Source organism: Oncorhynchus mykiss, chromosome 2 (genome assembly GCF_013265735.2).
Source record: "Oncorhynchus mykiss isolate Arlee chromosome 2, USDA_OmykA_1.1, whole genome shotgun sequence".
Taxonomy (NCBI): domain Eukaryota; kingdom Metazoa; phylum Chordata; class Actinopteri; order Salmoniformes; family Salmonidae; genus Oncorhynchus; species Oncorhynchus mykiss.
In genome coordinates this window covers 6,747,586-6,766,665 of record NC_048566.1, presented here as the reverse complement: position 1 = coordinate 6,766,665, position 19,080 = coordinate 6,747,586, and the positions used below count along the sequence as shown (strand labels likewise).

Here is a 19,080-nt window from a genome sequence, read left to right as displayed (position 1 = left end):
GAGATATATACAGAGATACACACAGAGATACACACAGAGATATATACAGATATACACAGAGATATATACAGAGATACACACAGAGATATATACAGAGATATATACAGAGATACACACAGATATATATACAGAGCTACACATAGAGATATATACAGAGATATATACAGAGATACACACAGATATATATACAGAGCTACACACAGAGATATATACAGAGCTACACATAGAGAGATATATACAGAGATATATACAGAGATACACACATATATATATACACAGAGCTACACATAGAGATATATACAGAGATATATACAGAGATATATACAGAGATATATACAGAGCTACACATAGAGATATATACAGAGATATATACAGAGCTACACATAGAGATATATACAGAGATATATACAGAGCTACACATAGAGATATATACAGAGATATATACAGAGCTACACATAGAGATATATACAGAGATATATACAGAGCTACACATAGAGATATATACAGAGATATATACAGAGCTACACATAGAGATATATACAGAGATATATACAGAGCTACACACAGAGATATATACAGAGATATATACAGAGCTACACACAGAGATATATACAGAGATATATACAGAGCTACACATAGAGATATATACAGAGATATATACAGAGCTACACATAGAGATATATACAGAGCTACACATAGAGATATATACAGAGATATATACAGAGCTACACATAGAGATATATACAGAGATATATACAGAGCTACACATAGAGATATATACAGAGATATATACAGAGCTACACATAGAGATATATACAGAGATATATACAGAGCTACACATAGAGATATATACAGAGATATATACAGAGCTACACATAGAGATATATACAGAGATATATACAGAGCTACACATAGAGATATATACAGAGATATATACAGAGCTACACACAGAGATATATACAGAGATATATACAGAGCTACACACAGAGATATATACAGAGATATATACAGAGCTACACATAGAGATATATACAGAGATATATACAGAGCTACACATAGAGATATATACAGAGCTACACATAGAGATATATACAGAGATATATACAGAGCTACACATAGAGATATATACAGAGCTACACATAGAGATATATACAGAGATATATACAGAGCTACACATAGAGATATATACAGAGATATATACAGAGCTACACATAGAGATATATACAGAGATATATACAGAGCTACACATAGAGATATATACAGAGATATATACAGAGATACACACAGAGATACACATATTTATTTTCCCTTTCGTACTTTAACTATTTGCACATCAGTACAACACTGTATAAAGACATAATATGACTTTTGAAATGTCTTTATTTGTTTGGAACTTTGTAAGTGTAATGTTTATGGTCACATTATAATTTTGTATTGGTTATTATCTATTTCACTTGCTTTGGCAATGTAAACACATGTTTCCCATGACAATAAAACCCTTAAATTGAATTGAACACACACACACACAGAGAGCGAGAGAGAGAGACAGAGAGAGCGAGAGAAGGTGAGAGAGAGAGAGTGAGAGAGAGACAGAGAAGGTGAGAGAGAGAGAAGGTGAGAGAGAGAGAGTGAGAGAGAGACAGAGAAGGTGAGAGAGAGAGAAGGTGAGAGAGAGACAGAGAAGGTGAGAGAGAGAGAAGGTGAGAGAGAGAGAAGGTGAGAGAGAGACTGAGAGAGAGACAGAGAAGGTGAGAGAGAGAGAAGGTGAGAGAGAGAGAAGGTGAGAGAGAGAGAGAGAGAGAAGGTGAGAGAGAGAGAGAGATAGAGAAGGTGAGAGAGAGAGAAGGTGAGAGAGAGAGAGAGAAGGTGAGAGAGAGAGAGAGAGATAGAGAAGGTGAGAGAGAGAGACAGAGAGGTGAGAGAGAGAGACAGAGAGGTGAGAGAGAGAGACAGAGAAGGTGAGAGAGAGAGAAGGTGAGAGAGAGAGAAGGTGAGAGAGAGAGAGAAGGTGAGAGAGAGAGAGAGAGAGATAGAGAAGGTGAGAGAGAGAGACAGAGAAGGTGAGAGAGAGAGAAGGTGAGAGAGAGAGAAGGTGAGAGAGAGAGAAGGTGAGAGAGAGAGAGAGAAGGTGAGAGAGAGAGAGAGAGATAGAGAAGGTGAGAGAGAGAGATAGAGAAGGTGAGAGAGAGAGACAGAGAGGTGAGAGAGAGAGACAGAGGTGAGAGAGAGAGAGAGAGACCGTGAGAGGGAGAGAGAGACCGTGAGAGAGAGAGAGAGAGACCGAGAGAGAGAGACCGAGAGAGAGAGAGAGACACACAGAGAGAGAGACACAGAGAGTGGGTCTAAGCCAGGAAATAACAGAGAGGTCAGTTGCATGGAGCTGGGACTGACTTGGCTATATCCTCTCACAGACATCTGCAGCTACACAGACAGAGAGCTCCAATGTTGTCCCTCTCTAAGGCTGTCCAGTGTCCACACACACCCACCCCTGCTCTCTAACAGCTGTACCTGATACACACTCAGTCAGTTAACCCTCCCTTACCGCCCTCCCTCCTGTCAGACGCAGACCGAATAAGATCTGTTGAGAATGCAGCTGAATCAGAAAATACTTGACAGTCAACATAAGGTCCCAGAGCTTCATTGTGTACATGGACACGTGCCTATAGACTGGGAACAAGAGGAGAGCTTGTACACAGAGAGCTGATTGGGTATCTGGCCGACTGGAATTGGATCCAAGATCATTAGAACGCCACAAGACCTACTGTATGTACTGTATTAAAACAGACCTACTGTATTAAAACAGACCTACTGTATGTACTGTATTAAAACAGACCTACTGTATTAAAACAGACCTACTGTATGGACTGTATTAAACCAGACCTACTGTATTAAAACAGACCTACTGTATTAAAACAGACCTACTGTATGGACTGTATTAAACCAGACCTACTGTATGTACTGTATTAAACCAGACCTACTGTATTAAAACAGACCTACTGTATGTACTGTATTAAAACAGACCTACTGTATTAAAACAGACCTACTGTATGTACTGTATTAAAACAGACCTACTGTATTAAAACAGACCTACTGTATTAAAACAGACCTACTGTATGTACTGTATTAAAACAGACCTACTGTATTAAAACAGACCTACTGTATGGACTGTATTAAAACAGACCTACTGTATGTACTATATTAAAACAGACCTACTGTATTAAAACAGAACTACTGTATGTACTATATTAAAACAGACCTACTGTATGGACTGTATTAAAACAGACCTACTGTATGGACTGTATTAAAACAGACCTACTGTATGTACTATATTAAAACAGACCTACTGTATTAAAACAGACTTACTGTATGTACTAAATTAAAACAGACCTACTGTATTAAAACAGACCTACTGTATTAAAACATACCTACTGTATTAAAACAGACCTACTGTATGCACTGTGTTAAAACAGACCTACTGTATGTACTGTGTTAAAACAGACCTACTGTATGTACTGTATTAAAACAGACCTACTGTATGAACTGTATTAAAACAGACCTACTGTATTAAAACAGACCTATTGTATGTACTGTATTAAAACAGACCTACTGTATGTACTGTATTAAAACAGACCTACTGTATGTACTGTTTTAAAACAGACCTACTGTATGTACTGTGTTAAAACAGACCTACTGTATGTACTGTATTAAAACAGACCTACTGTATGGACTGTGTTAAAACAGACCTACTGTATGAACTGTTTAAAACAGACCTACTGTATTAAAACAGACCTACTGTATGTACTGTATTAAAACAGACCTACTGTATTAAAACAGACCTACTGTATGTACTGTATTAAAACAGACCTACTGTATGTACTGTGTTAAAACAGACCTACTGTATGTACTGTGTTAAAACATACCTACTGTATTAAAACAGACCTACTGTATGTACTGTATTAAAACAGACCTACTGTATGGACTGTGTTAAAACAGACCTACTGTATGGACTGTATTAAAACAGACCTACTGTATGTACTGTATTAAAACAGACCTACTGTATTAAAACAGACCTACTGTATTAAAACAGACCTACTGTATGTACTGTATTAAAACAGACCTACTGTATTAAAACAGACCTACTGTATGAACTGTATTAAAACAGACCTACTGTATTAAAACAGACCTACTGTATGTACTGTATTAAAACAGACCTACTGTATTAAAACAGACCTACTGTATGTACTGTATTAAAACAGACCTACTGTATGTACTGTGTTAAAACAGACCTACTGTATGTACTGTGTTAAAACATACCTACTGTATGTACTGTATTAAAACAGACCTACTGTATGGACTGTGTCTTAAAATTAAGGGTTACATTTAAATCAAACAAATAGTGTGATGGGAACTGTATCAGGTGGAAGAATGGGTGTAAAATAAACAGAACAGATGCTCAGTGAAGGTCTGGTTCCCTACGTGTTCAGAGAAGAGAGAACAACAGTTCAATGAGTGAAAGAATTTCAACAAGTGTCTGCAACTCTCTGCAGTATGTCATTTATTATTGAAACAAATACTTGTTTAACAACTGACCAACATATTTCTTCCACAGACTTCAATCTTCCTTTTAAGAGGCATTTTCTAGACAATCTGCAATACAGATATGATTGAAGATTGAAGCAGGTGCTAGTCGTGGGCTACCTATTGAAGCAGGTGCTAGTCTTGGGCTATCTCCACACTAGTCTACCTATTGAAGCAGGTGCTAGTCTTGGGCTATCTCCACACTAGTCTACCTATTGAAGCAAGTGCTAGTCGTGGGCTATCTCCACACTAGTCTACCTATTGAAGCAGGTGCTAGCCGTGGGCTATCTCCACACTAGCCTACCTATTGAAGCAGGTGCTAGTCTTGGGCTATCTCCACACTAGTCTACCTATTGAAGCAGGTGCTAGTCGTGGGCTATCTCCACACTAGCCTACCTATTGAAGCAGGTGCTAGTCGTGGGCCATCTCCACACTAGCCTACCTATTGAAGCAGGTGCTAGTCGTGGGCTATCTCCACACTAGCCTACCTATTGAAGCAGGTGCTAGTCGTGGGCTATCTCCACACTAGTCTACCTATTGAAGCAGGTGCTAGTCGTGGGCTATCTCCACACTAGCCTACCTATTGAAGCAGGTGCTAGTCGTGGGCTATCTCCACACTAGCCTACCTATTGAAGCAGGTGCTAGTCGTGGGCCATCTCCACACTAGTCTACCTATTGTTCCTGCAGTGAGGAGGATTCACCATCTTTATCCAATGTTGTCATCATTTATCTGCAGATATTCACCAAAAAACCTACCTAGTTTACCTGTCCTGATGGACTTCATATGGAACATCTCTAGTTTACCTGTCCTGATGGACTTCATATGGAACATCTCTAGTTTACTTGTCCTGATGGACTTCATATGGAACATCTCTAGTTTACTTGTCCTGATAGACTTCATATGGAACATCTCTAGTTTACTTGTCCTGATGGACTTCATATGAAAAATCTTTAGTTTACTTGTCCTGATAGACTTCATATGGAACATCTTTAGTTTACTTGTCCTGATGGACTTCATATGGAACATCTCTAGTTTACCTGTCCTGATGGACTTCATATGAAAAATCTTTAGTTTACTTGTCCTGATAGACTTCATATGGAACATCTTTAGTTTACTTGTCCTGATGCGATATCCTGGACATACTGTATAACTAGGCTGTGTGATTTATGAAGGGTGAGGATATATGAGATCAACTTTATTCAGTCAGTTCCACACCATTTATAAACCAATCAGAGTACAGGAAGCCCATACGCCAGCACTTCCTGGCTGCATGTGAAACGCTGAATATAATCAAATAAATCAATGTGTCAGAAAACAATAAGTAGATTTTGACTCGTCCTTAACACATTATACTGGACGTGAAAACTGACTGGCATAGATGATGGAGCAGCATCATGCTCTCTCCCTCTGTATAAAGACATTTGACTGCAACCACAGTGTACAAAACACACCCACCCAGGAACCGGGAGGCGGGACAGACAGCAGACTGTCAAATCAGAAGTGTTTCCCTGTCATCGCTCACTTTGTGATTGACAGGTGCCTGTCCTATCAATAGGTTGCAAGAAGATGCATAGTGTTCATTCTAGCTGAGAGGGCGTGGCTGACTTTTCTTCTGGCTTGTGAATTGTAAATAATGTGCCTAGTTGATTTAAGTGTAAAAAGTAGCCAGCTGAAAATGAGTGTGTAACCAGCTGTATAGCTGACAGCAGGTGCTCGTGGAAAACACTGCTCAGGTCAGGACACTCTTTCCCTCGAGGTTTGATAGTCCATGAGATAGGCTACTTCAAAGACTGGTCAAGTTAGAGAGAGAGAGTGTGTGTGTGTGTGTGTGTGTGTGTGTGTGTGTGTGTGTGTGTGTGTACATCCATCTGCACATCAGTCCGTGTGTGTGCATATCCGTGCATGTGTGTGTGTGTGTGTGTGTGTGTGTGTGTGTGTGTGTGTGTGTGTCCATCCGTCCGTCCGTCTAAACTCACCCTTTAGGGTCCAGCAGGTCACGGACCTTCTCGTTATATATCTCCATGTAGGAGACCTCCACCTTGAAGGAGAGAACCTGGCTGTCCTCCCGGCCGATCCTCTCAAACAGGGAGCAGCACAGCCTGGGGATCAGCCCTGGAGCCTTCTTATTCCCCATCATGGAGAAGGACTTCCCTGACCCTGCAGAGAGGACAGGAAGGAACAGAGACAACAGCATAGCAGAGCCTTTAGCTACACATATAGACTTCAACAGTCCTGTACACACCAGCTCTACAGACTGGACACCAGAACCTACTGGGAGAGACAGGAAGGGACAGAGACAACACCATAGCAGAGCCTTTAGCTACACATATAGACTTCAACAGTCCTGTACACACCAGCTCTACAGACTGGACACCAGAACCTACAGGGAGAGACAGGAAGGAACAGAGACAACAGCATAGCAGAGCCTTTAGCTACACATATAGACTTCAACAGTCCTGTACACACCAGCTCTACAGACTGGACACCAGAACCTACTGGGAGAGACAGGAAGGGACAGAGACAACAGCATAGCAGAGCCTTTAGCTACACATATAGACTTCAACAGTCCTTTACACACCAGCTCTACAGACTGGACACCAGAACCTACAGGGAGAGACAGGAAGCAACAACAGCGGAGATTAAACAGCAGCGAATAGAAACTAGTAAATGAAACAATGTTGTTTAGAAAATAAGGGTAGAGATCAGAGAGAAAGGGACCATCACTTATCTGAACCGAGAGTTTGGCAAACAGGCCCACAACAAAGTCTGTGGGGGTTTCTACGGCAACTATCTGATGTGCTCACTGCAGGTGTGTTGAAAACATGTCTGTAAATGTGTTTGTTCAGGGATTCTGACAACCGTTTGGTCCTGAGTCAGACAGTTTAGAACTACAGCAGGGTTTCTGTTAGGAAAACGGGACCAGAAAGATTTTCACCGGGCCCATATGCATTGGGTGTGTCACCCATTGGGGGGGGGCGACCACCCACGGTGCTCCGAATGACAGAAATCACATGTAGATGGTTGTAATGCCTCTTAAGAAGAGAGCTCCTGTAGTGAAGCGGCCAATAAAACGTCCTTTTCAAACATTTCCCAAAATGCAATTTGCGAGAAAACCCCATTCTAAACGGCTCACCTGATGAAAGCGGTTCATATGTGACAGAGATTAAAATCACTGTTAGAAAAGGGTGAGATCTTAAGATGCAACAACTATGAGTTGAAATACATTTGTCAGAATTCTATAATTACTCCTGTCTATACAGAAAGAAAGGAAATGATTTCAAATGCTTCACCTGAGAGCATGACTTAGACACAGAGGAATCGAGGATCATTATCTTCTTTTCAAAAAATAACTGTGGATTGTTTCAAATCACAAGCTTGTACTTCAGCCTTCAGAAATGTTATGTTACAGCATGAATTTAAAAAGGATTCAATTTAGATTGTGTCGTCACTTGCCTACACACAATACCTCATAATGTCAACGTGGAATTATGTTTTTAGAGATGTTAACAAACTAATCAAAAAATGAAAATATGAACTGTCTTGAGTCAATAAATATTCAACCCCTTTATTATGGCAAGCCTAAATAAATTCAGGAGTAATGAGCCAATAGTAAGCTTGGGATGATTTTTTTACCTCATCAATCTACACACAATACCCACACAGGTTTTTAGACATTTGTGCAATCTATTAAATATAAAAACTGAAATAACACATTTACGTAAGTATTCAGACCCTTCACTCAGTACTTTGTTGACGCACCTTTGGCAGTGATTACAGCCTCAAGTCTTCGTGGGTATGACGCTACAAGCTTGGCATACCTGTAATTGGGGAGTTTCTCCCATTCTTCTCTGCAGATCCTCTCAAGCTCTGTCAGGTTGGATGGGGAGCGTTGCTGCACAGCTATTTTCAGGTCTCTCCAGAGATGTTCGATCTGTTTCAAGTCCGGGCTCTGGCTGGGCCACTCAAGGACATATAGAGACTTGTCCCGAAGCCACTCCTGCGTTGTCTTGGCTGTGTGTTTAGGGTCGTTGTCCTGTTGGAAGGTGAACCTTCGCCCCAGTCTGAGGTCCTGAGTGCTTTGAAACAGCTTTTCATCAAGGAACTCTGTACTTTGCTTCGATCATCTTTCCTTCGATCCTGACTATTCTCCCAAGTCCCTGCCGCAGAAAAACATCCCCACAGCATGATGCTGCCACCGCCATGCTTCACTGTAGGGATGGTGCCAGGTTTCCTCCAGATGTGACGCTTGGTATTCAGGCCAAAGAATTCAATCTTGGTTTCATCAGACCAGAGAATCTTATTTCTCATGGTCTGAGAGTCCTTTAGGTGCCTTTTGGCAAACTCCAAGTGGGCTGTCATGTGCCTTTTACTTAGGAGTGGCTTTCTTTTGGCCACTCTACCTGCAGTAAGAATTTAATCAGTCATGAGCTCTGTCAGAGTGACCATCGGGTTCTTGGTCACCTCCCCTGACCAAGGCCCTTCTCCCCTGATTGCTTAGTTTGGCTGGATGGCCAACTCTAGGAAGAATCTTGGTGGTTCCAAACTTATTACATTTAAAGAATGACAGAGGCCACTGTGTTCTTGGGGACCTTCAATGCTGCAGAAATGTTTTGGTCCCTTCCCCAGATCTGTGCCTCGACACAATCCTGTCTCTGAGCTCTATGGACAATTCCTTCGACTTCATGCCTTGGTTTTTGACGTGACATGTACTGTCAACTGTGGGACCTTATATAGACAGGTGTGAGCCTTTCCAAATCATGTCCAATCAATTGAATTTACCACAGGTGGACTCCAATCAAGTTGTAGAAACATCTCAAAGATGATCAATGGAAACAAGATGCAACTGAGCTCAATTTTAAGTCTCATAGCAAAGGGTCTGAATACTTCGGTATTTCAGTTTTTTTATTTTTAATAAATGTGCAACAATTTGCTTTGTCATTATGGACTATTGTGTGTAGATTGATGAGGATTTTTATTTATTTAATCAGTTTTAGAATAAGGCTGTAACGTTACAAAATGTGTAAAAAGGTCAAGAGGTCTGAATACTTCCTGAATGCACTGAACATCGACTGGTATTTCCATCCACGAATAAAAAACATTCTGTTGCAATGTGATTGTTTTTTCTCCCGGTCAATTTGGCCGGCACCTATTTTATTTATCTGCTTTTCTTTTCTTTTTTTCATCGACCAAAAGACGTCAACTACTGGCAAACTGAAACCCTGCATGTAGAAATACACCACAACTACTGGCAAACTGAAACCCTGCATGTAGAAATACACCACAACTACTGGCAAACTGAAACCCTGCATGTAGAAATACACCACAACTACTGGCAAACTGAAACCCTGCATGTAGAAATACACCACAACTACTGGCAAACTGAAACCCTGCATGTAGAAATACACCACAACTACTGGCAAACTGAAACCCTGCATGTAGAAATACACCACAACTACTGGCAAACTGAAACCCTGCATGTAGAAATACACCACAACTACTGGCAAACTGAAACCCTGCATGTAGAAATACACCACAACTACTGGCAAACTGAAACCCTGCATGTAGAAATACACCACAACTACTGGCAAACTGAAACCCTGCATGTAGAAATACACCACAACTACTGGCAAACTGAAACCCTGCATGTAGAAATACACCACAACTACTGGCAAACTGAAACCCTGCATGTAGAAATACACCACAACTACTGGAAAACTGAAACCCTGCATGTAGAAATACACCACAACTACTGGCAAACTGAAACCCTGCATGTAGAAATACACCACAACTACTGGCAAACTGAAACCCTGCATGTAGAAATACACCACAACTACTGGCAAACTGAAACCCTGCATGTAGAAATACACCACAACTACTGGCAAACTGAAACCCTGCATGTAGAAATACACCACAACTACTGGCAAACTGAAACCCTGCATGTAGAAATACACCACAACTACTGGCAAACTGAAACCCTGCATGTAGAAATACACCACAACTACTGGAAAACTGAAACCCTGCATGTAGAAATACACCACAACTACTGGCAAACTGAAACCCTGCATGTAGAAATACACCACAACTACTGGCAAACTGAAACCCTGCATGTAGAAATACACCACAACTACTGGAAAACTGAAACCCTGCATGTAGAAATACACCACAACTACTGGCAAACTGAAACCCTGCATGTAGAAATACACCACAACTACTGGCAAACTGAAACCCTGCATGTAGAAATACACCACAACTACTGGCAAACTGAAACCCTGCATGTAGAAATACACCACAACTACTGGCAAACTGAAACCCTGCATGTAGAAATACACCACAACTACTGGCAAACTGAAACCCTGCATGTAGAAATACACCACAACTACTGGCAAACTGAAACCCTGCATGTAGAAATACACCACAACTACTGGCAAACTGAAACCCTGCATGTAGAAATACACCACAACTACTGGCAAACTGAAACCCTGCATGTAGAAATACACCACAACTACTGGCAAACTGAAACCCTGCATGTAGAAATACACCACAACTACTGGCAAACTGAAACCCTGCATGTAGAAATACACCACAACTACTGGCAAACTGAAACCCTGCATGTAGAAATACACCACAACTACTGGCAAACTGAAACCCTGCATGTAGAAATACACCACAACTACTGGCAAACTGAAACCCTGCATGTAGAAATACACCACAACTACTGGCAAACTGAAACCCTGCATGTAGAAATACACCACAACTACTGGCAAACTGAAACCCTGCATGTAGAAATACACCACAACTACTGGCAAACTGAAACCCTGCATGTAGAAATACACCACAACTACTGGCAAACTGAAACCCTGCATGTAGAAATACACCACAACTACTGGCAAACTGAAACCCTGCATGTAGAAATACACCACAACTACTGGCAAACTGAAACCCTGCATGTAGAAATACACCACAACTACTGGCAAACTGAAACCCTGCATGTAGAAATACACCACAACTACTGGCAAACTGAAACCCTGCATGTAGAAATACACCACAACTACTGGCAAACTGAAACCCTGCATGTAGAAATACACCACAACTACTGGAAAACTGAAACCCTGCATGTAGAAATACACCACAACTACTGGCAAACTGAAACCCTGCATGTAGAAATACACCACAACTACTGGCAAACTGAAACCCTGCATGTAGAAATACATCACAACTACTGGCAAACTGAAACCCTGCATGTAGAAATACACCACAACTACTGGCAAACTGAAACCCTGCATGTAGAAATACACCACAACTACTGGCAAACTGAAACCCTGCATGTAGAAATACACCACAACTACTGGCAAACTGAAACCCTGCATGTAGAAATACACCACAACTACTGGCAAACTGAAACCCTGCATGTAGAAATACACCACAACTACTGGCAAACTGAAACCCTGCATGTAGAAATACACCACATTACTGGCAAACTGAAACCCTGCATGTAGAAATACACCACAACTACTGGCAAACTGAAACCCTGCATGTAGAAATACACCACAACTACTGGCAAACTGAAACCCTGCATGTAGAAATACACCACAACTACTGGCAAACTGAAACCCTGCATGTAGAAATACACCACAACTACTGGCAAACTGAAACCCTGCATGTAGAAATACACCACAACTACTGGCAAACTGAAACCCTGCATGTAGAAATACACCACAACTACTGGCAAACTGAAACCCTGCATGTAGAAATACACCACAACTACTGGCAAACTGAAACCCTGCATGTAGAAATACACCACAACTACTGGCAAACTGAAACCCTGCATGTAGAAATACACCACAACTACTGGCAAACTGAAACCCTGCATGTAGAAATACACCACAACTACTGGAAAACTGAAACCCTGCATGTAGAAATACACCACAACTACTGGCAAACTGAAACCCTGCATGTAGAAATACACCACAACTACTGGCAAACTGAAACCCTGCATGTAGAAATACACCACAACTACTGGCAAACTGAAACCCTGCATGTAGAAATACACCACAACTACTGGCAAACTGAAACCCTGCATGTAGAAATACACCACAACTACTGGCAAACTGAAACCCTGCATGTAGAAATACACCACAACTACTGGCAAACTGAAACCCTGCATGTAGAAATACACCACAACTACTGGCAAACTGAAACCCTGCATGTAGAAATACACCACAACTACTGGCAAACTGAAACCCTGCATGTAGAAATACACCACAACTACTGGCAAACTGAAACCCTGCATGTAGAAATACACTACAACTACTGGCAAACTGAAACCCTGCATGTAGAAATACACCACAACTACTGGCAAACTGAAACCCTGCATGTAGAAATACACCACAACTACTGGAAAACTGAAACCCTGCATGTAGAAATACTGTAAGTATCTCTAAGTATCCCTGCATGTAGAACACTCTACCCTCCAATACACCAGAACTACTAAATTAATGGGGATTTATAGAAGACAACACATCAAACACATCTCTAAGTATCCCTGCATGTATACAGTCTCTCTTCTGAATGTGTCTGTTAGCCCTGTGACAGCAGGGAAGATACAGACTATCCCATATTATCTGCGGTCTCCAAAGCCTTTGTTTCCAAGGTGTGTCACTCCGCTCCAGGTTGTTCTTCAGGACAGGAAGAGCGGATCAAGGATCTAATCATTAGTGTTGGGGAGGAAGGATACGGGGCTGAGCGATTCACCAGCTTGAGTTAGCGTGATCAGAAACACTGAAGCTTCCTGTTCTTGTTGTGCATCTGCAGGGCCACGCAGGAATACATAAAGAGTGTCTCAAATGCCACCCTATTCCCTATATAGTGCACTACTTTTGACCAGAGTCCTATGGGTATCCCTATAGGGAATAGGGTGGCATTTGGGACACAGGTGTGCTGTATCTGCAGGGCCAGGGAAGAGGGATACAGACATATGCTGTCTCCTCTCCTCCCCTAGCATGGAACGACATAAGCAGATGATGATGCCTGCAGAGCTACTTAAGGCTGTTCTGAACACAGCCCTGTTTTAACATATTTCCTGCCCACCTGCATCATAATAATTCAGTATAAACAGCCTTACTTCATAGGCCTTAATTCATAGGCCTTAATTCATAGGCCTTACTTCATAGGCATTAATTCATAGGCCTTAATTCATAGGCCTTAATTCATAGGCCTTACTTCATAGGCCTTACTTCATAGGTAATACTTCATAGGCCTTAATTCATAGGCCTTACTTCATAGGTAATACTTCATAGGCCTTAATTCATAGGCCTTACTTCATAGGCCTTAATTCATAGGCCTTAATTCATAGGTAATACTTCATAGGCCTTACTTCATAGGTAATACTTCATAGGCCTTAATTCATAGGCCTTACTTCATAGGCCTTAATTCATAGGCCTTAATTCATAGGCCTTACTTCATAGGCCTTAATTCATAGGCCTTAATTCATAGGCCTTACTTCATAGGCCTTAATTCATAGGCCTTAATTCATAGGCCTTACTTCATAGGCCTTAATTCATAGGCCTTACTTCATAAGTCTTAATTCATAGGCCTTACTTCATAGGCCTTAATTCATAGGCCTTAATTCATAAGTCTTAATTCATAGGCCTTACTTCATAGGCCTTAATTCATAGGCCTTAATTCATAAGTCTTAATTCATAGGCCTTACTTCATAGGTCTTACTTTACTGTACTCACTAGACTGGTGTATTCATGATGTGTACTCACTAGACTGGTGTATTCATGATGTGTACTCACTAGACTGGAGTATTCATGATGTGTACTCACTAGACTGGTGTATTAATGCTGTGTACTCACTAGACTGGTGTATTCATGATGTGTACTCACTAGACTGGAGTATTCATGATGTGTACTCACTAGACTGGTGTATTAATGCTGTGTACTCACTAGACTGGTGTATTCATGCTGTGTACTCACTAGACTGGTGTATTCATGCTGTGTACTCACTAGACTGGAGTATTCATGATGTGTACTCACTAGACTGGAGTATTCATGCTGTGTACTCACTAGACTGGTGTATTCATGCTGTGTACTCACTAGACTGGTGTATTCATGCTGTGTACTCACTAGACGGGTGTATTCATGGTGTGTACTCACTAGACTGGTGTATTCATGCTGTGTACTCACTAGACTGGTGTATTCATGCTGTGTACTCACTAGACTGGTGTATTCATGCTGTGTACTCACTAGACTGGTGTATTCATGCTGTGTACTCACTAGACTGGTGTATTTATGCTGTGTACTCACTAGACTGGTGTATTCATGCTGTGTACTCACTAGACTGGTGTATTCATGCTGTGTACTCACTAGACTGGTGTATTCATGCTGTGTACTCACTAGACTGGGGTAGTCATGCTGTGTACTCACTAGACTGGTGTATTCATGCTGTGTACTCACTAGACTGGTGTATTCATGCTGTGTACTCACTAGACTGGTGTATTGATGATGTGTACTCACTAGACTGGTGTATTCATGGTGTGTACTCACTAGACTGGTGTATTCATGCTGTGTACTCACTAGACTGGTGTATTCATGCTGTGTACTCACTAGACTGGTGTATTCATGCTGTGTACTCACTAGACTGGTGTATTCATGCTGTGTACTCACTAGACTGGTGTATTCATGGTGTGTACTCACTAGACTGGTGTATTCATGCTGTGTACTCACTAGACTGGTGTATTCATGCTGTGTACTCACTAGACTGGTGTATTCATGCTGTGTACTCACTAGACTGGTGTATTCATGCTGTGTACTCACTAGACTGGTGTATTCATGATGTGTACTCACTAGACTGGTGTATTGATGCTGTGTACTCACTAGACTGGTGTATTGATGCTGTGTACTCACTAGACTGGTGTATTCATGCTGTGTACTCACTAGACTGGTGTATTCATGCTGTGTACTCACTAGACTGGTGTATTCATGCTGTGTACTCACTAGACTGGTGTATTCATGCTGTGTACTCACTAGACTGGTGTATTCATGCTGTGTACTCACTAGACTGGTGTATTCATGGTGTGTACTCACTAGACTGGTGTATTCATGCTGTGTACTCACTAGACTGGTGTATTCATGCTGTGTACTCACTAGACTGGTGTATTCATGGTGTGTACTCACTAGACGTTCTTGGTTACCTGTTTGTCCGTAGGCGAAAATGCAGGCATTGTATCCCTGAAAGGCGTTTTCCAGTATTCCCTCACCAAGGCACTGGAACACCACCTCTTGACCTTCAAAACAAACAACAGTCACCATGGAGACCAGAAGGACAAACAAACATACAGAATAAACATACAGAGCAACCATTAAACCATAAACAGTTAAACTTCCTTTATAATGCCCCAAATAAACAGTCTCACTGTGTAGAGAGAGAGAGAGAGAGAGAGACAGAGAGAGAGACAGACAGAGAGAGAGACAGAGACAGAGAGACAGAGACAGAGAGACAGACAGAGAGACAGAGAGAGAGACAGACAGAGAGAGACAGACAGACAGAGAGACAGAGAGAGAGACAGAGACAGGGACAGGGACAGGGAGAGAGAGACAGAGACAGGGACAGGGACAGGGAGAGAGAGACAGAGACAGGGACAGGGACAGGGACAGGGAGAGAGAGAGAGAGAGAGAGAGAGGGAGAGAGAGAGAGAGAGAGAGAGAGACAGAGAGAGAGAACTGTCATGCTCCTCCTGATAAATGAAGCAGCTGTTTAGTAGCTAAATAAAGCTGTGGCACAGACCCTACAGGCAACCCTCCACTGAACAGACTGTCCCGCTGTCGCTTAAGCATGAAGCACACGAGCTGAAGCACACACACACACACACACACACACACACACACACACTCACACACACTGAAGCACACACACACACACACACACACACTGAAGCACACGAGCTGAAGCACACACACACACACACACACTGAAGCACAAACACTGAAGCACACACACACACACTGAAGCACACAACACACTGAAGCACACAACACACTGAAGCACACACATCCCCAACTGGGTGAAAAACTGTAAATAGTTAGTGCCACTAATGTTTATCTATTTAGTGCCACTAATGTTTAGCTAGTTAGTGCCACTAATGTTTATCTAGTTAGTGCCACTAATGTTTATCTAGTTAGTGCCACTAATGTTTATCTAGTTAGTGCCACTAATGTTTATCTAGTTAGTGCCACTAATGTTTATCTAGTTAGTGCCACTAATGTTTATCTAGTTAGTGCCACTAATGTTTATCTAGTTAGTGCCACTAATGTTTATCTAGTTAGTGCCACTAACATGTTTTCTGTGTCAGTAAAGACATAATTCCCCCTCACTCTCTCCCTCTGTCTCTCCTTACATTAATAAACACACAACCATCTTGTTCTCAGTCCCATAAACTCTTCTATTCAGATGCAAAGCAGCTTGTAAAAACATACTTTGCATTATGTAAAACCAGGACTTCCCTGAACTGTAGTATTTCCTTCTCTCTCTCCCTCCTCACCCTCTCTCCCCCTCCTCACTCTCCCTCCTCACCCTCTCTCACTCCTCACCCTCTCTCCCTCCTCACCCTCTCTCTCTCCTCACCCTCTCTCTCTCCCTCCTCCTCACCCTCTCTCTCTCCTCACCCTCTCTCACCTCACCCGCTCTCTCTCCCTCCTCACCCCCTCCCTCCTCACCCCCTCTCTCTCTCCCTCCTCACCCCCCCTCTCTCTCCCTCCTCACCCCCTCTCTCTCTCTCCTCCTCACCCTCTCTCTCCCTCCTCAACCTCTCTCTCTCTCCGCACCCTCTCTCTATCCCTCCACACCCTCTCTCTCCTTCCTCACCCTCTCTTCTCACCCACCCTCTCCCTCCTCATCCTCTCTCTCTCCCTCCTCACCCTCTCTCTCTCTCCCTCCTCACCCTCTCTCTCTCCCTCATCACCCTCTCTCTCTCCCTCCTCACCCTCTCTCTCCCTCCTCACCCTCTATCTCTCTCCCTCCTCACCCTCTATCTCTCTCCCTCTTCACCCTCTCTCTATCCCTCCTCACCCTCTATCTCTCTCCCTCTTCACCCTCTATCTCTCCCCCTCTATCTTTCTCTTCTCCCTGCTTCTCTATCTCCCTCCTCATCCTCTCTCTCCCTCCTGTATTCCTAGACGCACCTCACCTGACAGGCTTTAAATAGTGATGAGATGAGATGGCTGTGTTTAGTGTTCTTTAGTGATGATAGAGAGATTATCTCTGTCAACCTCAACAGTCAGTGGTTGCATCCCAAATGGCACCCTATTCCCAATACAGTGCACTTCTTTTGGCCAGCGCCAATAGGGGTCACTATATAAGGAGTAGGGTGCCATTTGGGATGCATAGTAGCTGTGAAAATCTGAACAGAACAGTCAGCTAAGCCTGAACCTGTTGTCTGTGACTTACCAGCATACTTGGGCATGTTGGACTCATCCATGGACCAGAAACAGTGGTCAAAGGCAAACACCTGTGGGACAGGACAAAGAAGGATCAACACACACACACACACACACACACACACACACACACACACTGCAAGCTCCTGTCTGAGCATGTTGTAGTGTATCTACCTAAAGGAGGTAGTGGAACACTATGGCAGACACACACCTACAGACACTATGACAGACACACACACACAGACACAATGACAGACATACATCTACATACACTATAACAGACACACACCTACAGACACTATGGCAGATACACGCCTACAGACACTATTACAGACACACACCTACAGACACTATGACAGACACACACCTACAGACACTATGGCAGATACACGCCTACAGACACTATTACAGACACACACCTACAGACACTATGACATACACACACCTACAGACACTATGGCAGATACACACACGCCTACAGACACACACCTACAGACACTATGACAGACACACACCTACAGACACTATGACAAACTTATTGGACTGTTTCAAGACAACCTACAACACATCAGATGTCTGTTGTCTGTGTGAAAGAGAGACAGAGACAGAGACAGAGAGAGAGAGAGAGAGAGTGTTGTTGACTGAGGCAATGCTAGTTGTCGTGACGGGGCCTCAGCAGCCCAGGGACTGCACCCCAAATGGCATCCTATTCCTTATGGGCTCTCTGTTCAAAAGTGGTGCACTGTACAGGGAATAGGGTGCCAGTATTTAGTCAGCCACCAATTGTGCAAGTTCTCCCACTTAAAAAGATGAGAGAGGCCTGTAATTTTCATCATAGGTACACTTTAACTATGACAGACAAAATGAGAAAAAAAATCCAGAAAATCACATTGTAGGATTTGTAATTAATTCATTAATTTGCAAATTATGGTGGAAAATAAGTATTTGGTCACCTACAAACAAGCAAGATTTCTGACACTCACAGACCTATAACTTCTACTTTAAGAGGCTCCTCTGTCCTCCAATCGTTACCTGTATTAATGGCACCTGTTTGAACTTGTTATC

General features: G+C 42.3%; 1 protein-coding gene across 5 annotated transcripts in view; it reads right to left on the bottom strand.

The window, feature by feature from the left end:
* The window catches only part of kif13a (kinesin family member 13A), a 150,574-nt gene that overhangs the window by 72,799 nt on the left and 58,695 nt on the right, over positions 1-19,080 (bottom strand). For all 5 annotated transcript variants that reach the window (XM_036936334.1, XM_036936331.1, XM_036936344.1 and 2 more), the window contains exons 4-6: positions 18,026-18,086; positions 15,774-15,866; positions 6,556-6,736 (exon numbers count right to left, since the gene is read on the bottom strand). In XM_036936334.1, the coding sequence (XP_036792229.1) occupies positions 6,556-6,736; positions 15,774-15,866; positions 18,026-18,086 (335 nt within the window). The remainder of the gene's footprint in view (positions 1-6,555; positions 6,737-15,773; positions 15,867-18,025; positions 18,087-19,080) is intronic.